General features: G+C 37.2%; 5 protein-coding genes across 12 annotated transcripts; 3 read left to right on the top strand and 2 right to left on the bottom strand.

Moving 5' to 3' along the window:
• The first annotated feature begins 299 nt into the window (after window positions 1–299).
• On the top strand, window positions 300–4,879 carry LOC143368603 (uncharacterized). Of its 2 annotated transcripts, XR_013085262.1 has the most exons (5): window positions 300–497; window positions 564–667; window positions 737–1,068; window positions 1,197–2,482; window positions 2,580–4,879. XR_013085262.1 is itself a non-coding variant. In XM_076811503.1 (4 exons), the coding sequence occupies exons 1-4, from the start codon at window positions 300–302 to the stop codon at window positions 1,493–1,495; spliced, it is 933 nt and encodes a 310-aa protein (XP_076667618.1). In that variant the 3' UTR covers window positions 1,496–4,879. The 2 variants fall into 2 exon arrangements, 1 of the variants encoding a protein (XP_076667618.1); XM_076811503.1 differs by having other exon boundaries at window positions 1,197–4,879.
• On the bottom strand, window positions 3,892–8,518 carry Nito (RNA-binding protein spenito). Of its 3 annotated transcripts, XM_076811502.1 has the most exons (3): window positions 7,978–8,517; window positions 7,217–7,738; window positions 3,892–7,120 (listed from the first exon to the last, which is right to left on the bottom strand). In XM_076811502.1, exons 1-3 carry the CDS (start codon window positions 8,100–8,102, stop codon window positions 5,548–5,550), a joined length of 2,220 nt encoding a protein of 739 aa, XP_076667617.1. In that variant the 5' UTR covers window positions 8,103–8,517; the 3' UTR covers window positions 3,892–5,547. The 3 variants fall into 3 exon arrangements, with proteins under 3 accessions (XP_076667617.1, XP_076667616.1, XP_076667615.1); XM_076811501.1 differs by having other exon boundaries at window positions 3,892–7,723; window positions 7,978–8,518; XM_076811500.1 differs by having other exon boundaries at window positions 3,892–7,738.
• Window positions 8,519–9,052: 534 nt separating this feature from the next.
• Window positions 9,053–10,236, top strand: LOC143368558 (ubiquitin-conjugating enzyme E2 T). Of its 2 annotated transcripts, none has more exons than XM_076811399.1 (2): window positions 9,053–9,214; window positions 9,696–10,236. In XM_076811399.1, the coding sequence occupies exon 2, from the start codon at window positions 9,704–9,706 to the stop codon at window positions 10,169–10,171; it is 468 nt and encodes a 155-aa protein (XP_076667514.1). In that variant the 5' UTR covers window positions 9,053–9,214; window positions 9,696–9,703; the 3' UTR covers window positions 10,172–10,236. The 2 variants fall into 2 exon arrangements, with proteins under 2 accessions (XP_076667514.1, XP_076667515.1); XM_076811400.1 differs by lacking the exon at window positions 9,053–9,214 and adding an exon at window positions 9,355–9,570.
• Window positions 10,237–10,396: 160 nt separating this feature from the next.
• On the bottom strand, window positions 10,397–15,358 carry LOC143368557 (uncharacterized). 4 transcript variants are annotated; one of them, XM_076811395.1, is made up of 6 exons: window positions 15,231–15,358; window positions 14,564–14,800; window positions 13,425–13,527; window positions 11,785–12,049; window positions 11,000–11,153; window positions 10,397–10,921 (listed from the first exon to the last, which is right to left on the bottom strand). In XM_076811395.1, the coding sequence occupies exons 2-6, from the start codon at window positions 14,778–14,780 to the stop codon at window positions 10,725–10,727; spliced, it is 936 nt and encodes a 311-aa protein (XP_076667510.1). In that variant the 5' UTR covers window positions 14,781–14,800; window positions 15,231–15,358; the 3' UTR covers window positions 10,397–10,724. The 4 variants fall into 4 exon arrangements, with proteins under 4 accessions (XP_076667510.1, XP_076667509.1, XP_076667512.1 ...); XM_076811394.1 differs by lacking the exon at window positions 15,231–15,358 and adding an exon at window positions 15,014–15,205; XM_076811397.1 differs by lacking the exon at window positions 15,231–15,358 and adding an exon at window positions 15,014–15,205 and having other exon boundaries at window positions 11,797–12,049.
• Window positions 15,359–16,426: 1,068 nt separating this feature from the next.
• Nprl3 (GATOR complex protein Nprl3) lies at window positions 16,427–20,237 on the top strand. Its single transcript, XM_076811393.1, has 7 exons — window positions 16,427–16,946; window positions 17,033–17,304; window positions 17,375–17,470; window positions 18,232–18,450; window positions 18,514–18,847; window positions 18,917–19,093; window positions 19,152–20,237. The coding sequence occupies exons 1-7, from the start codon at window positions 16,785–16,787 to the stop codon at window positions 19,524–19,526; spliced, it is 1,635 nt and encodes a 544-aa protein (XP_076667508.1). The 5' UTR covers window positions 16,427–16,784; the 3' UTR covers window positions 19,527–20,237.
• The last annotated feature ends 207 nt before the right edge of the window (window positions 20,238–20,444 follow it).

The raw sequence follows: 20,444 nt of genomic DNA, 5'->3' as shown, positions 1-20,444 counted from the left end.
TCCTATGAGCGCGCACGCGTTGATTGTGTAAAATTTTTTCAAATAGACTTTTCTTATGAAAAGAAACAACTTTTGAGATCCTGTTGGGGTAACTCATGCATTCTTTTTTTATGTTAAAAAATAGTAGAAATATTCGCCGAAATGTAAAAGGTTAAGAGCCTAGGATTTGCTTATATCTTACAATGCTTTTATTACACGGAAGTATATTTAGAACATTATTACTTTTGAGGAACATTTAGATAGCAATTATGAATTGTAGAACACATGTTTAGGAAAACAATATCTACGACTACGATATAATGGGACAGGGAAAAACCTCAGAGTCCGATAGTGTTCTCTCTGAAACTGAGAATTGCAGTGTGATAGGAAAAACCGACATTGAGTTTACTCGGACAAAGATGGATTTGAAAAGACATAAATGTACATACGATGGATGTGATGCGGTGTTTACTAGGCGATCCCGATTGGCCAGGCATATTAGTCTTCACACTGGAGAGGTATTAATTACTTTATCCTCTTCAATTTCAGCTGCTTTGGAATTTCATAGTTTCATTTCATTTCAGAGACGTTATAAATGTAATCATCCTGGCTGCGATAAAGCTTACACGAATTCCTCTCATCTGAAGCGTCATACAGAAACTCATAGTATACAGAAGAAGACGTACCAGTAAGTATAGTTTGTATTAGTGGAATTTCTGGCCAATCGAATATGCTTTTCACGTCACCTTGATTTAAGATGTCCCGAGTGTCTATTATCCATTAGTAATCGACATAATCTGAAGCGTCATTATAACACGATGCACAGCGATTGCAGTAAACTGACTTGCAAAGAATGCAATAAAACCTTCGCTAACAAGCATCAACTTGCGACGCACATATCGACCCATATTGGACAGCTGTATAATTGCGATCGATGTAATAAAAGCTTTACGAACACGAAAGCATTCAAGAGGCACAAAACGAGTCACGAAGAGGGAAAGAAAATTTATCCCTGTACTGTGCCGGGATGTGCTGAAATTTTTGGGAAATGGTTGCTTCTTTGTGCTCATGTAAAGACACATGTATTTAGTAAGTATTTATTAAAATTAATATATATTTATTAATGTAGCGGCGAAATGTTTCGTCATAAACTAACATGACGTTATTCATTGTTCCCGGTATTGGCAGAGATTTCTTTAACTAACTTTTATTTTTAGGCTATAAGTGTAAGGATTGCAGCAAAGTGTTCAACAAGAAATATCATTTAAGGCTTCATTCTAGAATCCATGTGGAAAACAGATCAGTTGTACATTGTCTGTACAACGGATGCAATAGAAGTTATTATTTAAAACGTAATCTGGACTTTCATATACGAATTAAACATTTAGGGCAGAGATACGAGTGCGACGTGTGCAAAGTAAAGCTGTCTTCCAAAGCGAGATTAGCAGGCCATATTCATAAAATGCACGTGTCGGAGAAAATGCATGGTGGGACGCAGCGGAAACTGGGACTATAGGCGTGGGGTTATCAAAGCTTATTTTTCACCACGGATTTTGGCGAGTGCTCACTATTGAGCTCTAAACAAACTGGGCGACAGTGGTCCGAGGGAAATAAAAGATAATGGGTGAACCTATCCTTCTTCCTATTAGCCCTTTCACTCTGTACTAGCTGTGTTATGTATGTACAGCGAAAGGCTGCCACGGGAGCATCACGAGGTTGCTTTGCAAAGTGACCATGTCGAGGTAGTCTCCACAGACTCTCCACTGCGCGAGGCGTGCCTCGCGCTGCAGTCTCGCAACGACGATACGCGCCTTTAGACCACGCTGACGCGTTAGTGACCCGGGTTGAAGAATTTGGGGCTCTTTTCGCATAACTTTTGCACTACAAAAGATATCGGAATGCAATTTGAAAAATTATTCCCTTCTAATGGTGGAAAATTTACCAAATTTTACTTTTTTCAATTTTTTAACCATAATTGTTGCGAAATGCTTTTGAAAACTGTTTATTTAAATACTTTATATAATGCTCTTTTTAAAATTCACGGCGCTGATAAACAATAAGCTAGTTTTCCCTGTATCATTACTTTCACAAACTGAGGAATTAAATTTTTATTCATTTATATATTAGTTCTGCAGCCTCAGAATCTAATGCTCTGGTTTCCTTTTTTTATGATTTTATGTTTAATGTAGTGCATGCACAAATCGGAATTAAGGGGTAACTAATTGGACGTGTTTTTGTTTGTAGCGGTCTTTGAATTTTTTTGTACGATTTTTAATGTTTGATATTTTTGATATTTTTATTTACACACTTAATTTGTATTAAAATTAATAATGGATTATTCATGAGAAACGATCTTGGCGTTGATTGGTTCGACGGTCGTGACGTCGTCACGCGCATGCGGGGACGTGAGTAGCCTGCCCCACTCTAAACCGGCTACCGCAGGTTGCCAGTTTCCTCGCCATCCTACTACTAATGTAAAATACGAAAAAAAATTGTTTTCAATGTGAGTTAGTCCGTTGTTGCTCTCACTGCCTCAAATATAAAATATCTAAATAATTGCACATGTATGTTATTAAAATGAATTAACGTTAATTGATTAGGAGAAACGGGCCCTTTTTATGGATCCAACCCAGTCGTAATATATTATGAATGACTAATAACTAATTGTCTAATTTATGGTTGGGTGGAATTATATTTCTGAACTGATGCACATGTTCACTCATACGTATGTACATATATATTTACTTAGCTGTATAGCAAAGTTAACCTGTTTCTGTGATAATAATTCTACGTCCAAAAGAAGTGAAATAAAATTAATGATTGCTAGCTTTGTAATTGTATCTGAACTTGATTGTATAATTTTTAGGAATTGTAATTATATGACTTAGAATAAAGACACTGATATTTCGATGTAATTTTAATGATTTCAATTACTTCTCGGGAGTGAGAAGTTTGATAGGAATTAAATGTCATAGATGTGCCATTTATGGTGAAAGTAGCAGGCTTCTAATAAATTCACACACTTGCACACTAACTTATCTCCAATCGTGTAGAATGCTCAAAATACTGCCATCTAATTCCCACTTCCACTGTTAAATGGTACTACTAATTAGGATATAATATATATGCTTTATTCCATGTATTATTTCAATATTAAAAAATCGAGCTCTAATGTATTTGCCAATCTTATTTCGTTTATTCGTACAAATTGTAAAATACAGTGGACAGTAGACGTTTTCTTCTATCCAAACCCTTTCGCAGCGATGGCTCTGAAACAAACCTTTATTTCTTCAAATTTATTTAGTTTTTAAAACGTCCGAGTTAAAAGAGAAACACTTCAAAACAGCACCGGCAAGTCTTCACTTTTAAATTCGACACAACTGTTTCTGCCAGGATACAAGATTCGAAAACGCTACCTGTGTTTTAAAATATTTTAATCGTTACCGTTTAGGAATTAAAGTTTCAGGAATGGCCACAGACCACAGAAAACACTAATTGCACAATCGATCTAAGCGGAATGGGACAAATCTTCTTGAAAATAAAAAGCAGAGAAAAACAAGGAAAATCACACCACCAAATTCACGATCAACTTCACAAGGGAACTTGTGTTCAAAACCCGTGCGACTGATCGCCGAGTCACAGCATGCATTTCATAATGATGTAACTAAACTTCGCTACGTAACAATCATTTTTCTCTTTCCTTTGATACCACTGAAATCAACCAAAATATCTCTTCCTGGAAAATTTCCTTTTCCTATCGAGCGAATTGTTACTTCCGTTAATGCCACTGAAATTGCCGAATGCATCTTCCTGGTAAGAATCATTTACATTATTTTTAATGTAAGAATCATTATTTTCATTTGACGCCACTGAAACTTTGGTAGGTAAACTAGGAATAACGAACGCATTAAGTCAGCGTAATGGTCATCTATTTGTTGCTCCGACACTATTTGTGTGATTAAACCACTGCACCTTCGGATGCGCCGTGCTGTAACGCACTTTTAAAAATAGCTGCTTAAAAGAGCGTCACAGTATCGGTCGCCAAGCACAAACACTCGGTTTTTTTTTACATTTCACTGTACACATTTGTTTTTGTTTTTTTTTCTTTTACGCTTTTCAATTATTCATCACCAAACACTGTCCTTTCGAGAGAAACGATTCTGTCCTTTTTCACTGGGAGAAAAGCACAGAGAGGCATTTTAGAATTCTGTCCATGCACTTTCTTCAGTTCACTTTTCAGAACACGTCCGCACAATTCACTTATATAATTATTATTATGTATATATCACACTGATAATTCTACATAATCATAAAATGCAGTTTTACAATTAATTATACTTAATTACCGTATCAAATATAATTCAGCCAGACCTTTCATATTCGATTGTTACTACGAGTAAGATTTTCGTTCGAACGATACGATGTCGGGTGAAAAAAAAAATAATATTGAAATGAAATTTAGAAACTGAATGTCATTTAAGGGGTTCCACTTGAATATGAAAGAGCTGCGTTTTACACGCATAGGAGCGTATAATTATAGTACATGTTAAATCTAAAATCCTTAGGAGTTATCTGTGATAATTAGGACACCTTAACTAAGTGCCTGCATCAAAAGTCGAATGCTGAATTGCTTTGCTATTAACTTCCTCGCGAACTGTTGAATTAATGAAAAGAAATAGGTATACGTATATAAAAACCAACGATGTTATTACGATAAGAGTTAGTACAAATGTTTAATCATAAATTAAAAAAATATGTTACACTAAATTTTTGCTCTCATTCTTACTGCTATCTTAACTTTCCTCAGCAATTCAGATTCATAGAAATTTGACGCTTTCAACGCATATACAAGCTTATATGTTTAGTATCTCCTTTACCATTTCGTTATTTGCAATTTAAAGAAATTATTCACACAAGACTAATTTAATTTTACAATGTTCGTAGCATCGTATTATTCGAAGTTCTAATCATTACGACTTTAATGTGAATCATAGCTTACACTTAAATGTAATTTAATGAGCTTCCGAAATTTTACTTTCAGCTTTTAGTTTAATGTCTATATCCTATTTACGTAGCTTATCGAACAAATTCCATTGCTTTTTATTCCGATTTAAACTCAAATTCCGTGACACTGCTTCAGGTGAGTTTTAAATTTGTCTCGTTCTGTTTGTTACTCTTTTTACCTAATAATGTTAGTACTTAATAAATTCACTTCAACGTATATGTATTTCTAAAATAATCAATTTCTCCACTTTATGCGCAACGCATGACTTTATAAATGATTTTGGTGGCTCCGTGTCTTTATTTCTGACATCTTGAAAGCTTAATAAAATCTGTAGAATCAAGGATGTGACTGTGAAAGTAAAGCGTATAAAAAGTTCTTATTTACAAATTCCTCGACACTACACATTTCGTATGAAATATTTCTTTAAAAATTGCAAATAATATATTTAAAGCGATGGTACTAAACACCCTAGCTAGTATAAGCATATATGCATGTATGTATGTTATGTAAATATCTATATATGTATATATATATATATCCTAAATCTTGACCATAAAGAAAACTTAGGCGCTACCCCCCTTAACAACGACGATTACCAGGTGATCCTCCTTGAGTCCTTCTTCACTGAGGCTTGGACAGGTTCTCTTTAACAACTCTGTAGAAAACGCACAAGGTGGGAATGCGTAGAGAACTCCAGTCCCTTCTGTATCTTTGTTAAGGAGCGAGATGACACCAGCTGCCTCTTTCTGTTTCAAATATGACACCAGATTCCGCAGTGGTCTGGTCTGGACGTTGGCATCGTCCGTAGAAATAACTGTACTCGAGCCAGCCAATCCTAAGAAAATAGCATGCGAACTGGAAGTCTGAATTCTTTTCGACACATCGTCTAATTTCGGCTGATCTAAACGCAATCTTTGCGTGATCCTTAACATATGCTTCCCATCTTCGTCTTTCATTAACGCGTCTATTATCTCTGTGTCGCCATCGGTTAAATGGAATTTGGCTGGAAATAGAGAATTCTTTAAGATTAGTGCCCCCTGCCATACTGCTATTGATTTCCTTGCAACTTCAGGTAGCGTGCGAGAAGTGGAAAGCATTCCAGTGCGAGTATTCTCCGAATCTGAGTCTGAATCGATTTGCCTTCTGCGAGGAGACCTTGACCTTGACCTATCTACGCCCGGCTCCCTTGACAAAGATCTGCGTAAACTTCTCGGAGCTTCGTACTCTAACTCCGGAGGCGGTCTGCGGCTGGACCAATCAGCTTCGTCTCTCATGTAACTCTCTGGATAAGTTCCACGATAGCCTCCTCTTCCTCCACCTCTCCTCTCGTGCCACGGAGCAGATCCTCTGCCTCGGAAACCTCTCGGCCCGTAGCCGAAGTCGCTGTCCGGTCCGTAAGGATCGTAAGACGAATCATAATCTACCGGCCTCGGTCTAAATTCTCCACTTTCTTCTGGGTATGGCCTTGGCTTAAATCCAAATCCTGGAGTTACATCCGCAAAGTCTACTCTCAGCCTTCTGTCTGGCCCGCCCAGAGGAAATCCTCTCATCTCTTTTACAGCAGCCTGAGCAGCATCGATCGAATCGTACAGTATGTAAGCGTTACTATCGCCTTTTATGTAATCTATTTTCTTTATCGCTCCAAATCGATCGAATTCTCTCTCTAATTGCGGTACAGAGGTCCATGGTCCTAAACCGCCGACCCAGATTCTCGTAGTAGGTGTGGCCTTTCCGTAACCAATTTTACATTGGAATTTCCCTATGTATTGCCCGGATAGCTCAACTTTACATCTATGTGCCATGTCTAAAGTCTGAAATCTGACAAAAGCATAAGCATTGCCTGTCCCTGGCGGTGGTCGCTTGATATCAATATCGTCAACAATTCCATATTTACTGAAAATCCTCCTTAACTCCTCCTCTGTGATATTGATCTCCAAGTTTCCTGCAAAGAGAGTTCTCGTTGCCAGGGGATCGTCCTCCGGAGAGACATGATGCAAATAATTCGGGAATTTGTCCTTTTTATTTTCCACGCGTTCGAACCCGTGAACTGGATGCCGTATCATCATGTGTCTCGGCGGACCGTAGTGATGGGGTGGACCGGGATGAACGTGCGGTGGACCATGATGGATTGGCGGCCTAACAAATTCATGATGAGGTGGAGGAATCGCTTCGCGTCTCATTTCTCTGTGCGGTGGAGGTAATCCAACCGGGGGTCCGTAAACTCTTTCATACCTTTCTAATGGTCTATGCCTATCCGTCGGACCAGGACTCCTGGCGTAATATCTCTCGTAGTCAGGCGGCGTGATCGATCTCGGGCGACGATAAGTGTCGGGTCTCTCGTACACTGGCTCGACAAGCGCCACTTTGTCGTACATAATGATTCTTGGCTTCGCGTGCTTCGCGTCTCTGGCATCTTCCGAACTTCTGAAGCAAACGTACGCAACACGCTCGTCTAGTTCGTGAGAAATTCTAATGGAAAAATCTCCGAACTTCTTGTACTCTCTGTAAAGAGTATCTTTAATCACTTCGTCACTGGCTTTCGGGTGGATCGAACTGATACAAAGGACTTTGTAACTGTATGGGCGTTCCGGAGGTAGTTCCCTGGGTGCCCTTAAATAATCATCTCTGTGGGAACTGGACTCTACGTAACGAGCGTGGGACGAGGCACGTGTCGGGGGACTTGGACTTCTTGCACCCCTACTGCGACGACGGATTCTTTCAGGCGTTATACGTTCGTCACTGGAATCATCGTACCTGTAAATTAGTAACACGATTCTTACCAGACATTAATTTCTATGGCAATGATAACCGGAAACGCGGTATAATTTCACTGTGTACATGCTCGCCAGTATCTTTAACGTTCGTGAATAACGAAACAAATATACTTAATTGTTGTAGTAACCTCATCAATTATAATACAGAATACTGGACGAAAGAATATAGCCTACGTTTACCAGTTCTCGTTACATAAATAGATTTGTGAAAAGATTTACCGTCCCATTGAGGATCTACTCCGTTTGACGCGAGGAGGCGGAGTGTCTCGACTGGAGCTTCTTTTCATATTGTTGCGGATTTTAACCGTGATCTTATGTCGATCGTCACGCGGAATCCCAATCATCAACGCTGTTTAACACGGCAGAGCCGAACGAATGATAGGAGAAAAAAACAAAAGAACAATAATCACACAAAGCCTATTCAGCTTGAATCAAGCCGTCATTCAAGGAGTCTTTATCCTCTTCACCACGAACATAAAATGGCGACTTTCTTCTTTCTTTACTTGACTTCCGGAATTCACTTGTAGGTTAAAGTAAATTTCATAAGAATCGAGTCAGCCGCCTAAGTTCTGCATTTTCTCGAATCCCTTATATTCGCATCGATTTATTTCTCTTTAAATTATTACTGCTTTGATGCCCATGCGTGTGTACGATACGCTGCTTATATTTGCAAACTATTGATTCGCAAATTGATGTTCAAGTATATACGTTTCCGTTGACAAAACGAAGACCTGTTCTCTCGTATACATTTGACAAGTAACTGCGCGTTACTTCGATAGAGGGCGAATCAAGCGTTTCAACAGTTTCACTGTTTAACGAAAGAGAGCGCGTTATAAAGAATTTTGTTGCGGGGCCGGCTGGGAATTCTGACTGTTTGAGAGAATTTCAATGTGGTCTGGTGTCCGTGGAACCCAAAAGGGTTCTGCTCGTGAATCGTGCGAAGTTGGTTGTCCTGTAACGCGATTGACCCGATTACGAGCTTACTTTAGTAGATGGCGCTCTCACCGTATTTCCCAATATTCCTATGTCCATGTCTACGGGCGGTATTCTCAGTCGCTACTTATTCTTAAGCAAATGCTTAAGCATGCGGCATCCTCTATTAACTTAGTAGCTAGTAAAGGATGCCGAATGCTTAAGCATTTGCTTAAGAATAAGTAGCGACTGAGAATACCGGCCTAAGCCTGAGACACACTACGGAAAACGGCATTTCTATCTATGACATGAGATTCCATGGCACGAACGACAGCGCCACTGAGCGCCGCGCGGCGCTATTTACCACTAACGAACTGACATTTGAATGCTGCGTTTGGTTGTGTTTTCGCGCGCAATATGTAACATTTGTTGTCAGTATAATTGTTAAGTAAAATAACTGTATATATTGCTGAATCAAAACATTAGATTATAAATAAACTGCAGTCGAGCAATTGCATCCAAGAATAAATCATAATTTGAATAGGTAAGTGATATAACGAAGCGTACAAAAAATACCAGAAAAACATTGAAGGTTGTAAATAGGGATGACTAAACGTAATATATTATTTTATGTAATTGTAATTCGAGGATGTATAAAATAAATGTAGGTAGGCTGTTACTACTCTCAATGAAATCCAGGCGTCTACGGTGGTGCAAGCGTATTTAGCTGAAATTTAAAGTCAATTTTCACAAAAACGAAAGCTTTACCGCAATTTCGTCACTCATGATTTTCGTCTTATTTTCGCCTGTATAATCATCCCCTAGAGTATTGCCTATCAGCAGAGTAACACCCTGTATAATAAATATATTACAACAAATGTATCATCTTTCTATTAAAATGTAATGGAAGGTCGTATTATTTATACAATTATAATTTTCATACACATACTCGTAATATCATATATAACATACCATTGAAAAATTCGTAAGAATAAAGTTGTAACAGAAAAATTGTTTTTTTAAAGGTAACATAATGCAAAGGTCTAATAGATTAAAACGTGAACTAGAACGACTCGCACAGAATCCTACAGAAGGGATTTCTTGTTATCCAAAGTCTGATAATTTTGATAACCTTGTTGCAACAATTGTTGGACCACGTGGGAGCCCGTATAATGATGGCATTTTTCAGCTAGCAATTAACATACCCGCTGAATATCCATTTGAGCCTCCAAGAATTACTTTTCAAACACCTGTTTATCATCCAAATATTGATGACAAAGGTCGCATTTGTATGGATCTTTTAAATATGCCACCTAAAGGCAATTGGAACCCTTCCATTGGCTTAAAAAACCTTTTGGATGCTGTACAATGTTTATTAGGAAATCCAAACCCCGATGATCCCTTAATGGCGGATATTGCCGAGGAGTATAAATTTAACAGACAGAAATTTGAAAGCAACGCAAGAAAGTTCACAGAAGAAAATAAGCATAAGGTTTCATGATAAGTCGTAAATATTTCATTACATATTTTCGCCTTATAATTGCATGATGAAGATATAGAACAGTACATGTTCGTTGTATTTTTGCCCTCTTCTAATATCTCTGATTTTTTTAATAAGTGACTTATATTGCATCCATACAAGTGATCTAATTAATTATTGACGCCATCTATTAATCAAAATATAATATAATACACTATAATACAAGTTTCATTGAAACCCAAAGTATCTAAATTATCAGGACTCGTACTTTTCGAAATTTTATTACGTATTACGATACTTCATACACAAATTTAACATATGCATAGTATTATATATATATCCCATTATATCTAACTCCATCGCATTGCTATTTTTGTAGTTTATAAATTAATAAAAAAAAGTGGTGTATGTGATTTACATACACTTTTCAACGACTATGTCGCTTTATTTAACTTACACAGTTATTATGTGCTTCGAGTGGTTAGATGTGAAGGTAACGGATAGAAAATGGTACTGGTGATTTACATCGCTTATCGTATAAGCCTTTAGATATGCCAGAGGCCAGACACGAAATCTATATGGTAGGAATGTATGTGGATGACGCAATGCTACTTCTTAGTAATGTGTCTGAAGCCTGCGGTGTAGCGGAACCTTTACGAGATGAACGTTTATGTGGATGAAGATTAAGCGGAGGTAAATTTGGATGTTCGATTCTGGTCGGTGAACTGACACGGGGGCGCAGTGTTCCTCTTTGTTGTATCGTAAGGATGCCTACAATTGAAATATACCATAGAATAACGCGCCAATTAGAGTTACCAATTGAAATGGCAACTAGCAATAAAGCATTGCCTGAATCGGTTGGTTCCAAAACGTCATTCAGCTGGTAATAATCAGTCTTTATTGACAGAGGCTCTTCGTAGTCTACAAACGCCGTATTATCAAAAGCTTTATCATCCTTCGGCCGGTTCTGAATAGGTGTAGTAACCGGCGGATCCGCATAAGTCTGAAAAATCAACGACCTACCTTCAGATATTTTAAACGTTGGCATGCTCCGTACAGAGAATATACAAATATGTATTCAATAATGAACCCTTTCGATACAACAGTAGTAGCTCCGAAGTGTTATTCTAATGCATGGGACTCCCGTGAGTAATTTCTCTACCTGGTGTTATACAGTAGAAGAATATTCTCATTGTTACATATCGTGACAACGAACAAGTGTCTATGGTTCGTATAAAACAAGATATAGGGAGCAAAGATACATATTTGATGGGAGTTTACGTAAGTATGACTTAGTAATCGATTATAGCTTTACTCGCACCGAAAAGGTCAAGGTATAACATAAATGTACACAAACTTTTGCGAAGTTGGCAATCCATGAACGTTTTTATATTTGATTTATAAGCTCCATCTGCTTGTTTGCCTTATTTTTCTTCTTCCTCTTGTTCTCTTGTTTGTTTTAGCGAGCACATTCGAATGATTTAAGGAAAATAGAAGATATCATGAATTACCATGTGCAATGCCAACATCGTCCCTTGGGTTCCCCTTTACACGGAACGACATTGAAATTTCACAAACTGATAAACGGATAAAGATACTGGGCTACGTATACAAACGTAATATCAGTAGATTGCCTTAAGTTTTACATGTTCGGTTGGCGTAGTTGAACAGGCGCGCTTGTGGAATTGTCCACCGCCGATCGTTTCATAGGTATGTTCCTCTAAATAGTGTCTGGTGGTTCCCCGTGGCGTGAGTGTGGCCCACATAACGCGGCTATCCTGCATAGCGTCTGCCGCGCAAGGATAGAGGACAGCTTCGTTTTGAATCCTTCCGTTTTTCGCTTGCATACCGGAAGCTGCGTTCGGCATGGAAATCACCCCACTCTTACCATTTCTATTACTACAGAACGATAATCGGTTATTTTGTAACTTCGGGGATCTGGTCTTTTCATTACCTAGCGCGCTTAACACATGCAGATAAGTAGTTGTGTTAAGGCCCCCGCAGGCGGCTCGATTTATCGTCGGATCTGTCGTCAGACCTCAGAATTTAACGGCAAATCTGACGTACACATATGGAAGGTACTAAACATCTTTCTAGCCATACAACTGATTGGAGATCTGGAAGGATCGCATCATAAATCGCTGGCGATCATGTATAGTGAGATCGTTCAATTTCTTTAGCTCTGTATGAAGGGGTTGGCGCAGTGGTGGACTTAAGGAACAAGGCCCAGGTGGCAAACGTTCTCGGGGGGTCCACTTTTCGGGAAAATGAAGAGGTAGTTTACTAAAAACGGGCTAAGTGTAGTAGTACAGAAAATAATATGGTGTTTGAGTAAAGTCGTACCGTAACTGCTCGTCGGCCGCCCGCTAAAAGGCTCTCCCAAACCAACGCGAACATTTTGCCGCTATAGATTCGCGGCAGCTTACTATACGTGGCGGCTTTTTCAAACATTTTCGCTGCGGCTGCCCATAAACCGTCACGTATAAAAAATTGCCGCGACGGATTCGCGGCAAAATGATCGCTGTCGCCGCGAATATTCGCGTTGGTTTGGAGGAGCCTAAATCCGCAACTGGGTGGACGGCAAATGCACGATAACAAACGATAAATTAGCGGCACCTCGGAAGATCCGACCCTTCGGTTTAGACCTGCGCGCAATCTTTCACTTGTTTCTATTCTCTGCGAGCAACACGACGATGGTCTGGCGCCAGATCTAAGCGATAAATCGATCCATGAGGGTCTTGAATTTCTACATTGGGAATATTAGAATCGCTTTTATTTGAATGATTTCTACCCTCTTTTGCAATTCTAGGTCATTTAACTGTTTGAACATCTCTCGCAGTAGACAAAACAGTTGAGGCCTAAGAAATAGTTGCAGTATTAATTTTCCGAGCACCCTGCCCTAATAGTTCTATACTTAGTACGACTAGAATTAAATTATGTAAGAAATGTATGCCTGTATTTAAAACAGAGTTATAACAGAATCTGATTCTATATTTTTTTTCTTAGTTTTTCACGTAGAATCATACCGAAATTGAAACACCTTATATGTATAATATTATTACCATTTTGAAAATACACTTTTAATCATAGCAGATCTAATTTTCTGATCCTTATTGACCACTGTGGTATATTTCAAGTCTTAAACATCCTTTCTTCAAGTACTCTATAAAATTACGAAACGACTCCCTCGCAGCATAGCCTACATTTAACTGTATATCTCCAGTCCCTTTCATACTGATTCTCTTTATAAAACAATAAGGAAGCATGTACTTACAATTTGCATTTCAACAGTAACGTCGCTAGTATTATGCCTATGAAGATGACGCCAACACAGGATGATATCAATACCAGTAGCCAGGTGTCGTCGAAAACCGTGCCTAAAATTTTATAACATACAGTGGCATGTACATTATCGACAAATGGGATTTAATAGTCTTCGAAAAATTTATATTACGTTCTATTTGCGTATTTATCATTACTATCTCTTTAAACAGGAAGGATACGTACGTAACAGAAACAGGGCCAGCGCGAGGCGGGCTCATAGTCCAGTGAAATTAGGATCTGTCTTCGGAATAAATCCCAGCAAGCTAAATTTTGATATGGGCATTTATTTGGTCGTTTTTAACAATATGCAAAGGCTCCATCGATCCGATCGCCGCTACAAATTTTACAGAGGGTTAAAAAACGTATTTTCCCGAATATCTCGTTATCTAGCAGTTTTGCGACAAAAATAATTATTTTTTTTAATATTTTGATCTGCCCTTGTCAAAAGTATGAGGGTTGAAACTTGGTAACCCGACATACACGAAAATGATTACTCCTACAAAAAAACTCGTACGACCTTTTTTGTAGAGAATTTCCTAAGCTATAAATTTCGTAATAACTATTTTTGTCGTAAAACTGCTAGATAACAAGATATTCGCGAAAAACCGCTTTTTTAACCCTCTGTAAAATTTTTAGCGGCGGTCGGATCGATTGGGACTTTTGACATATTGTTCAAAACGACCAAATAAAGGCCCATACCAAAATTCAGCTTGCTGGAATTTATTCCGTAGATTGGGCACATTTCCGTCTGATTTCACTGGACTATTCAGCGTGTTCCCCGGCCCCGCGGTCTACGAGAAGCTCGTCGTAAATTTTGCGGGGCCCTATGCGTAGATATTTATTATCATAAAATTTAGAAGTACATATAAATGCGTTTTTTTGCTCCTCGCAATTTTGGAACCCGGCCCCGCAAAAGTTTACGCCGGCCCTGATCAGAAACAGAAGGGTAGTTACATACGAGACCTTATTCTACCTTCAAAATAACTATAATAAATTAGAATGTAAATTAGAATGTACGATTTAAATTAAAATGTGAATATTAATTATCGAGCGTTTAGTAGATGTAACACAATTAATCTGGAAGTAGACCTTGCTGGGGCATCTCGATGTATTGCACCCCTTCCGAGCGACGGTCGCAAAAATGTTTGCACGGGCTGTCATTGAAATGCGGCGGAAAGGACAGTAGATCCGTGTGAGGGTAAAAATCAGAGCTCTGCTGAAGAATGGCCGGGAACGGTGGCGGTGGTATATGAAGAATGTCAGGCGGAGGTTCGAGCGTACAGGACGCGCAGCCCGAATTATTCATCGTTACCACTGGCCCTTTATCTGCAATTTACATTAGAAAAATAAACTACCCATAATTAAGCCCTTTTCACTGTACTTCAAGTACAACTGAAATTATCAGCCCTTGTCCATTTAACATTGTGTCCTAAATAAATTTGTAAAAATGAAAGGAAAAACAATCTACCTGACAGGAATAATTAACGATTACTTATTTTAGGGAACGTAGACGTATTATTACGAGCGTGTTATACGAACTTTAATCCAGATAAATAATATTTGATACTTAGGTGTACTGGTACACTTCATCTAGCCTTTGCACCCTTGTTTCACGATTAATTAGCACTTTGTATTTTATTATCTGTCGCCAGATTATTCTTGAGCCATCACACGAGACTGGTCAGTCACGAGGATACGACGGAATAGATGTATCGCGCATTTTTCTCCACGAAAATGTAAAAAGTGCGACCCTCACCGTTAAGCAACAACCCTGTGTGGAAGTAGCATTAGGGTAGCCGTGCTGGCTCCTCTGTAAGAAAAGCGCACGCGTTGTCGTATTGAGCGGCAGGGAAACTTTCGTAGCCTGTCTAGTATACGGTGTATACTACTGTACACGCCTCTGCCGATAACAATGCCACGCCGTTAGCCCTGGAACACTCGAGTCATTATTTTTCGAGCGTTTTATTTCTTGCCTCTGCAACTCCCCCCGTTGCAAAAGAAATTTCTAAAAATCACCAAGGTCTGATGGATACTTATACAGCTTTTATTTTTCATTGTTTTTTTTAGATACCTCCGACAAATTTGGCATCATTAGTCACCCTGGCACACAGCTTTTAATAGGAAATGCTCAAATACTTGTTTTTCTGTTATATTTCCTTCGTAAATGCTATGTGATTCAGAACGGGTGTAAAATACTTTGGCAGACTATTCGAGAGGTCATTATAAAAAGTGTTACACGAACATAGATCTTAATAATTCATGTTGCCCCATACGAAGAGACGTTTAAGAATTCAAGGCAGGAGAGAAATCGGTTGCTTACAGTGGAAAGTAAAATATCATTGACAATTAATAAATAATTTATTAATACATCAAACGAAATTCGTATGAGTAATATATTATAAAATAGGCACTGAAAATAGGATTTATGTTCGTCTATCGTTTTATTCAGAATGTTATCCCAATGTATACAAATAACAATTTATAATGTGTCGTTATATCCCTTATTTATTCTTAATTGTATTACAATTTCATTGAGTGTGTAGCGCTCGTATAATTTTTATATAAATTTCATTTATTTTCCCCTTTGAAAGCGAAATATAATCATACGTAAACGAAGGGTAATTAAACATTGAATTAACGCTGCAAGTAGTATGGGCCCGTGTATGATCAGACGTCTAGCCAAGCATCGTAGAAGATAATGATCGTTTTCGAACTTGAATACATACTTCAATTGCTGCGAAAATGTAACACGTACAACCGTCATGATCAAATCCTTTTCACAATAAATTAATACATAAATTACTGAATGCTTTAGAAATATAATATTAGAATGAAAAAAATTAATCAACTCTTATTTATATACATACGAAGAGGGTGAAGAATAATAAGCTATCCGTACCGTGTTACAACTGCAGTCAAAAGAACAAATAAATAAAGTAAACTCATTATCTGTTCGCACGTACTATACTTAACATTATAACGAACACTTTTAGCGTCTTGACACGAATTCTGCGCCAACGAACTCATTTTAATTAAGCGTATATTTAATTTCGAAATCAAGTTTAGTCTACAGCGTGCAACCGCGTGGTTCCGGTAACAGTTTGTTGTGACTGATGCGTCAAAAACCTTTCGATCGGAAAAGTAGCATTTGCGCTTGATACTTGAAATAATAGCGAATCGGATTCAAATTTTATTGTAACATTGTATTTTTCAAATCCAATGAAAATCAAATTCATCCCTCGACTCTTTATGCGCATTAAATGCCAGTCCGCTTTGACATAACCTCTGCGTCAATAAGCCAGTCGCAGTTATGGAGATAAATCCGTTGAGTATAATTCTCGTGAAAAGTGACAGCAAAGGTGACAGGCTCTTGTTTCGTTATCCTCATGTAGCGAAATACACCCGAGATTCCAATCAGTGTACCAAACGGAAGAATCCTTATTCTTTAACTATTACCGAAGATTTACTGCAGGTCAGTTTCAGGCTACATTACGATACTATAATGCTCGCGCAGCGTATTTACGAGATAATTTGATATTTAACAAATCCCATCAACAGTCTCTACCGTTCCCAACCTCGAATATAAGTAATGGCAATTTAACTGGAGTAACGGACGAAGTATTGTCAACGTTGTTCGCCGTTAAGCCAGAGCTGTGCGAACAAAAGTTCGAGTTAAAAGTGAACGACGTCCGATTCGTCGGCCATCCAACTTTAATCCCATCCCGTGGATTGAAGGAAGTTAATTCTTCTATGCTCTTCAATATAGTATTCGCTCTTCAAGCACAAGCGAGTCACTCGATAGTAAAATGTTATTACGACTTGAGCAGAAGGTTCGTCATATATTATTCTGCTTATGCAAAGAAATCGGATCAGATACGTCTTACGAATCATTCATTTCAGACTCGGCATAGCTTTGAGGCACGAAGAAAAGCGATGCGGATTTTTATCAGAAGAGATAAAGATTATGGTTTCAACTCACGACGAAGTCGCTACTAGGTAGGGTTTGGCAGTTTTTATTTATAAATTTGTAAAATTCGAATGCAGTCTATTTTATTATGTTACATTTTTGTAGATCCATAAATATTAAATGAACTAAAAAATTGTATGTATTGTTACCGATTCTGGTTACTTCAATTTTTTTTTTATTTGGTTTTGTATAGATAGAGTATATTTTATTTTTTTATATTTTTGTAATTCCATAATATTAAGGAAACTGAACATTTTTAAAATAAGTACAAATACATATTTATTTACTATTTTAATTATATTTTTTGTGAAAAATGAAAAACCGGTTTAACTTCCTCGTTTTGAAAAAAATGCACTTCTCAAAAAATGATTTCTCAGCGATTTTCGACCTTATTCTGCGATATTTAAGCGTTTATAGCTCAGAGCAACGTTAACCGATTTTCATGAAAATTTAAATATGTATATAACTTAAACCTACAAACGTTTATTTTTTAATTTTCATTACAGGCTCACAAAAAAAAAGTTAAAAAACTACCTTTAGTATTTTTTTTTTGCTATTCCGACCAAGTGCATTTTTTCAAAACAACGAATCACACCACTTAGCAAACTAATCATTCTAGCTTCTAAAAAAAAACTCAAGTCGTTTGGATTAATTTAAAAAAAGTTATGCGATTTTAAAGGGTGGCCGAATACTTTTGCACGCCACTGTATATCGAATTGTTGCTTGCGTTATCTTGTAAAAGCAACGATGATTGGGATTTTCTTTTTATATGTTTAATGTATATTTCCAGATCAGAAGGTGAGAGCGATTGTGACGAGTCACCGTACGAATTAATATTGCAAAGAAGTTCGCTCGCGAGAGACCTAAAGTCTGTGTTTAGCAGTCTCAGTACTTCTGGTATTATTAATATTATGATTAATAAATGGATTCAAGTGCGCTTCTGTCTTCCACAGAAAGTTCATCAATCCCATAAGAAAGGATTTATTATTAATCCAGAAATAATAGACAGGCTAGTAGTAAAATAAATAATTAAAGATTAAAGTGATATATTAAACATTGAATTTTATTGCAGATGTTTAAACAGTTTAAGACCTTATCATGGCTTACTGTTGCTGATCGAACCGTTAGATTTATTGGATTCGCTCCCGTTAGATTCTTCCCCAGCGCTTAGACGTTTAATTCAAATGTACAGCCCACTGAAAAGTCTACAAACTTTGGCCGCTGATTCCGACCTCACGCTTACTCAAGTCTTTCAATTAACTGGCCACTTAGTTTATTGGGCCAAAGCTACGATAATTTATCCCCTTTGCGAGAGCAATGTTTACGTTGTATCACCAGACGCAGTCATAACGAACCACTTGCTGGAAGCATTTTCCGAGGAATTCCCAGGACTTTGTCTTTTACAAGTATGCACGGAGAAGTTATTTCTGTTAATGTTCGATGCAAAATAAAATTCTAATCGGCAATTAGTTTAGGTTCTTAGCGATTTCTCGTTACCAACATCGATAAGCCAGAAGTTAAATCCTTTGAATCAGTCGCAACAGCAAACGCAATTAGTAAAAATAATTATATGGTTATTAAAGAATCATTTACTCTTACAATTGCATACGTATGTGCAGTACATGCCAACTGTGCACGGTCGAGTGTCATTGGTAAGTTTAAAAGGCTCATTTACGTGAAATTTCTGAACTAAAGGTCTATTTTTCAAAGGATACAAAGGACGAAGTAAATCATAATTTAAACGAGGCCACTGAAAGTGGCAGCACGTGGAATTTAAATGATCCTCCGAAAGGAACTGCGTCTGATATAAAGGAAGAGTTATCGATGAACGTGCACAAAGAAAATGGAATATACAATTACCAGTCGGAGGAGTACGACATTCCCTCTGACGACAGAAAATTGCTGGACAGATTGTGTCGCCTTCGTTATTTTAACGGGGGGCATCACTTAGAAGAAATCATGTATTTTGAAAATATCCGCAGATCGCAATTGTTACAAATTTTGGATAAATTTAGGGACGTATTGATCACATGCGAGTGCGAAGATCCCGCTATAGCCCTTTTTTATAGTCAATTCAGTTCTTAGCATTTCGATGTTAAAAATATTTGAGTAGACCGTTTTAAGTTACGTTTTGTAAACGTTATTACCTAAACGGATTGTAATATATTTGAATGTACTATCATAATATAAATAACTTCAACGAGTACTGGGCTAAATCGAAGAAAATCAACTTCAGGGTGCCAGTTTAAATATACCCTTGTATTTGTATATAGTAAAAAAATTCATTACAAAAAAGTCTTAACAATTGTTACTTTCTTTTTTTACAAAGGATATAGTAGAAGTTACGTAGCTACTACATTACAATTAGCTGCAGGTCAAGCAGCTTTAAACATTATCGAACAAAGATCTCATGACTGATACATAACATAATCAAATCATTATTATGTACGTTAATTCGTAATAATATGTTTTAGGAAGTACTTTTAAACTTGTAATAATTTTAAATACTCTACCATCTTTTAAGCTCCAGTGAAGAATGAAACTATTAATGCACGTAGTAATGGAATTATTGGTAAAATTCCAAATATTTAGTAAATGACTGTAAGTATGTATGCAACTTTATAAAGAAACGAAATATTGGTGTAACGTATATTCATTCGTTATTCGTGTTAAGTCTAATTATTAGTTTCTGTAATTCATTTTTAAATACTTCTTGAGAATGTGTTTTTATTGTAAGGAATTTGTTATATTTCGAATGTTCGAATATCGTGGATAAATAACAAGTACTGATACTAAAATGACTAGAATTTCAAAGGTATTTAATTGTAAAATTGATTAAACATAAAATTATCTATGTTCAAGAAATGTAATACAAAATACATATCATGTAAAGTATAATTACACATAAATGATTAATTCAGTATATATATAAAAAAAATACTGAAATCATGTATGTTACAGACAAGAATATTTAATATCGTTTTAGAATTTTCATGGATGTTT

The sequence above is a fragment of the Andrena cerasifolii genome, chromosome 4 (genome assembly GCF_050908995.1).
Source record: "Andrena cerasifolii isolate SP2316 chromosome 4, iyAndCera1_principal, whole genome shotgun sequence".
NCBI classification, from domain to species: Eukaryota; Metazoa; Arthropoda; class Insecta; order Hymenoptera; family Andrenidae; genus Andrena; species Andrena cerasifolii.
This window is presented reverse-complemented; position numbering and strand designations above follow the sequence as displayed.

Coding starts and splice junctions, on each gene's coding strand:
- LOC143368603 (XM_076811503.1), top strand. CDS start 300: ATGGGACAGGGAAAAACCTCAGAGTCCGATAGTGTTCTCTCTGAAACT. Junction 498..563: donor TTAGTCTTCACACTGGAGAG/GTATTAATTACT, acceptor ATTTCATTTCAG/AGACGTTATAAATGTAATCA. Junction 1,069..1,196: donor TGTAAAGACACATGTATTTA/GTAAGTATTTAT, acceptor TTTTATTTTTAG/GCTATAAGTGTAAGGATTGC.
- Nito (XM_076811500.1), bottom strand. CDS start 8,102: ATGATTGGGATTCCGCGTGACGATCGACATAAGATCACGGTTAAAATC. Junction 7,739..7,977: donor AGTAGATCCTCAATGGGACG/GTAAATCTTTTC, acceptor ACTAATTTACAG/GTACGATGATTCCAGTGACG.
- LOC143368558 (XM_076811399.1), top strand. CDS start 9,704: ATGCAAAGGTCTAATAGATTAAAACGTGAACTAGAACGACTCGCACAG.
- LOC143368557 (XM_076811395.1), bottom strand. CDS start 14,780: ATGAATAATTCGGGCTGCGCGTCCTGTACGCTCGAACCTCCGCCTGAC. Junction 12,050..13,424: donor TTACTGTTGAAATGCAAATT/GTAAGTACATGC, acceptor ATCGTTCTGTAG/TAATAGAAATGGTAAGAGTG. Junction 10,922..10,999: donor TTTGGAACCAACCGATTCAG/GCAATGCTTTAT, acceptor TTTCAATTGTAG/GCATCCTTACGATACAACAA.
- Nprl3 (XM_076811393.1), top strand. CDS start 16,785: ATGGAGATAAATCCGTTGAGTATAATTCTCGTGAAAAGTGACAGCAAA. Junction 17,471..18,231: donor CACGACGAAGTCGCTACTAG/GTAGGGTTTGGC, acceptor GTATATTTCCAG/ATCAGAAGGTGAGAGCGATT. Junction 19,094..19,151: donor TGCACGGTCGAGTGTCATTG/GTAAGTTTAAAA, acceptor TATTTTTCAAAG/GATACAAAGGACGAAGTAAA.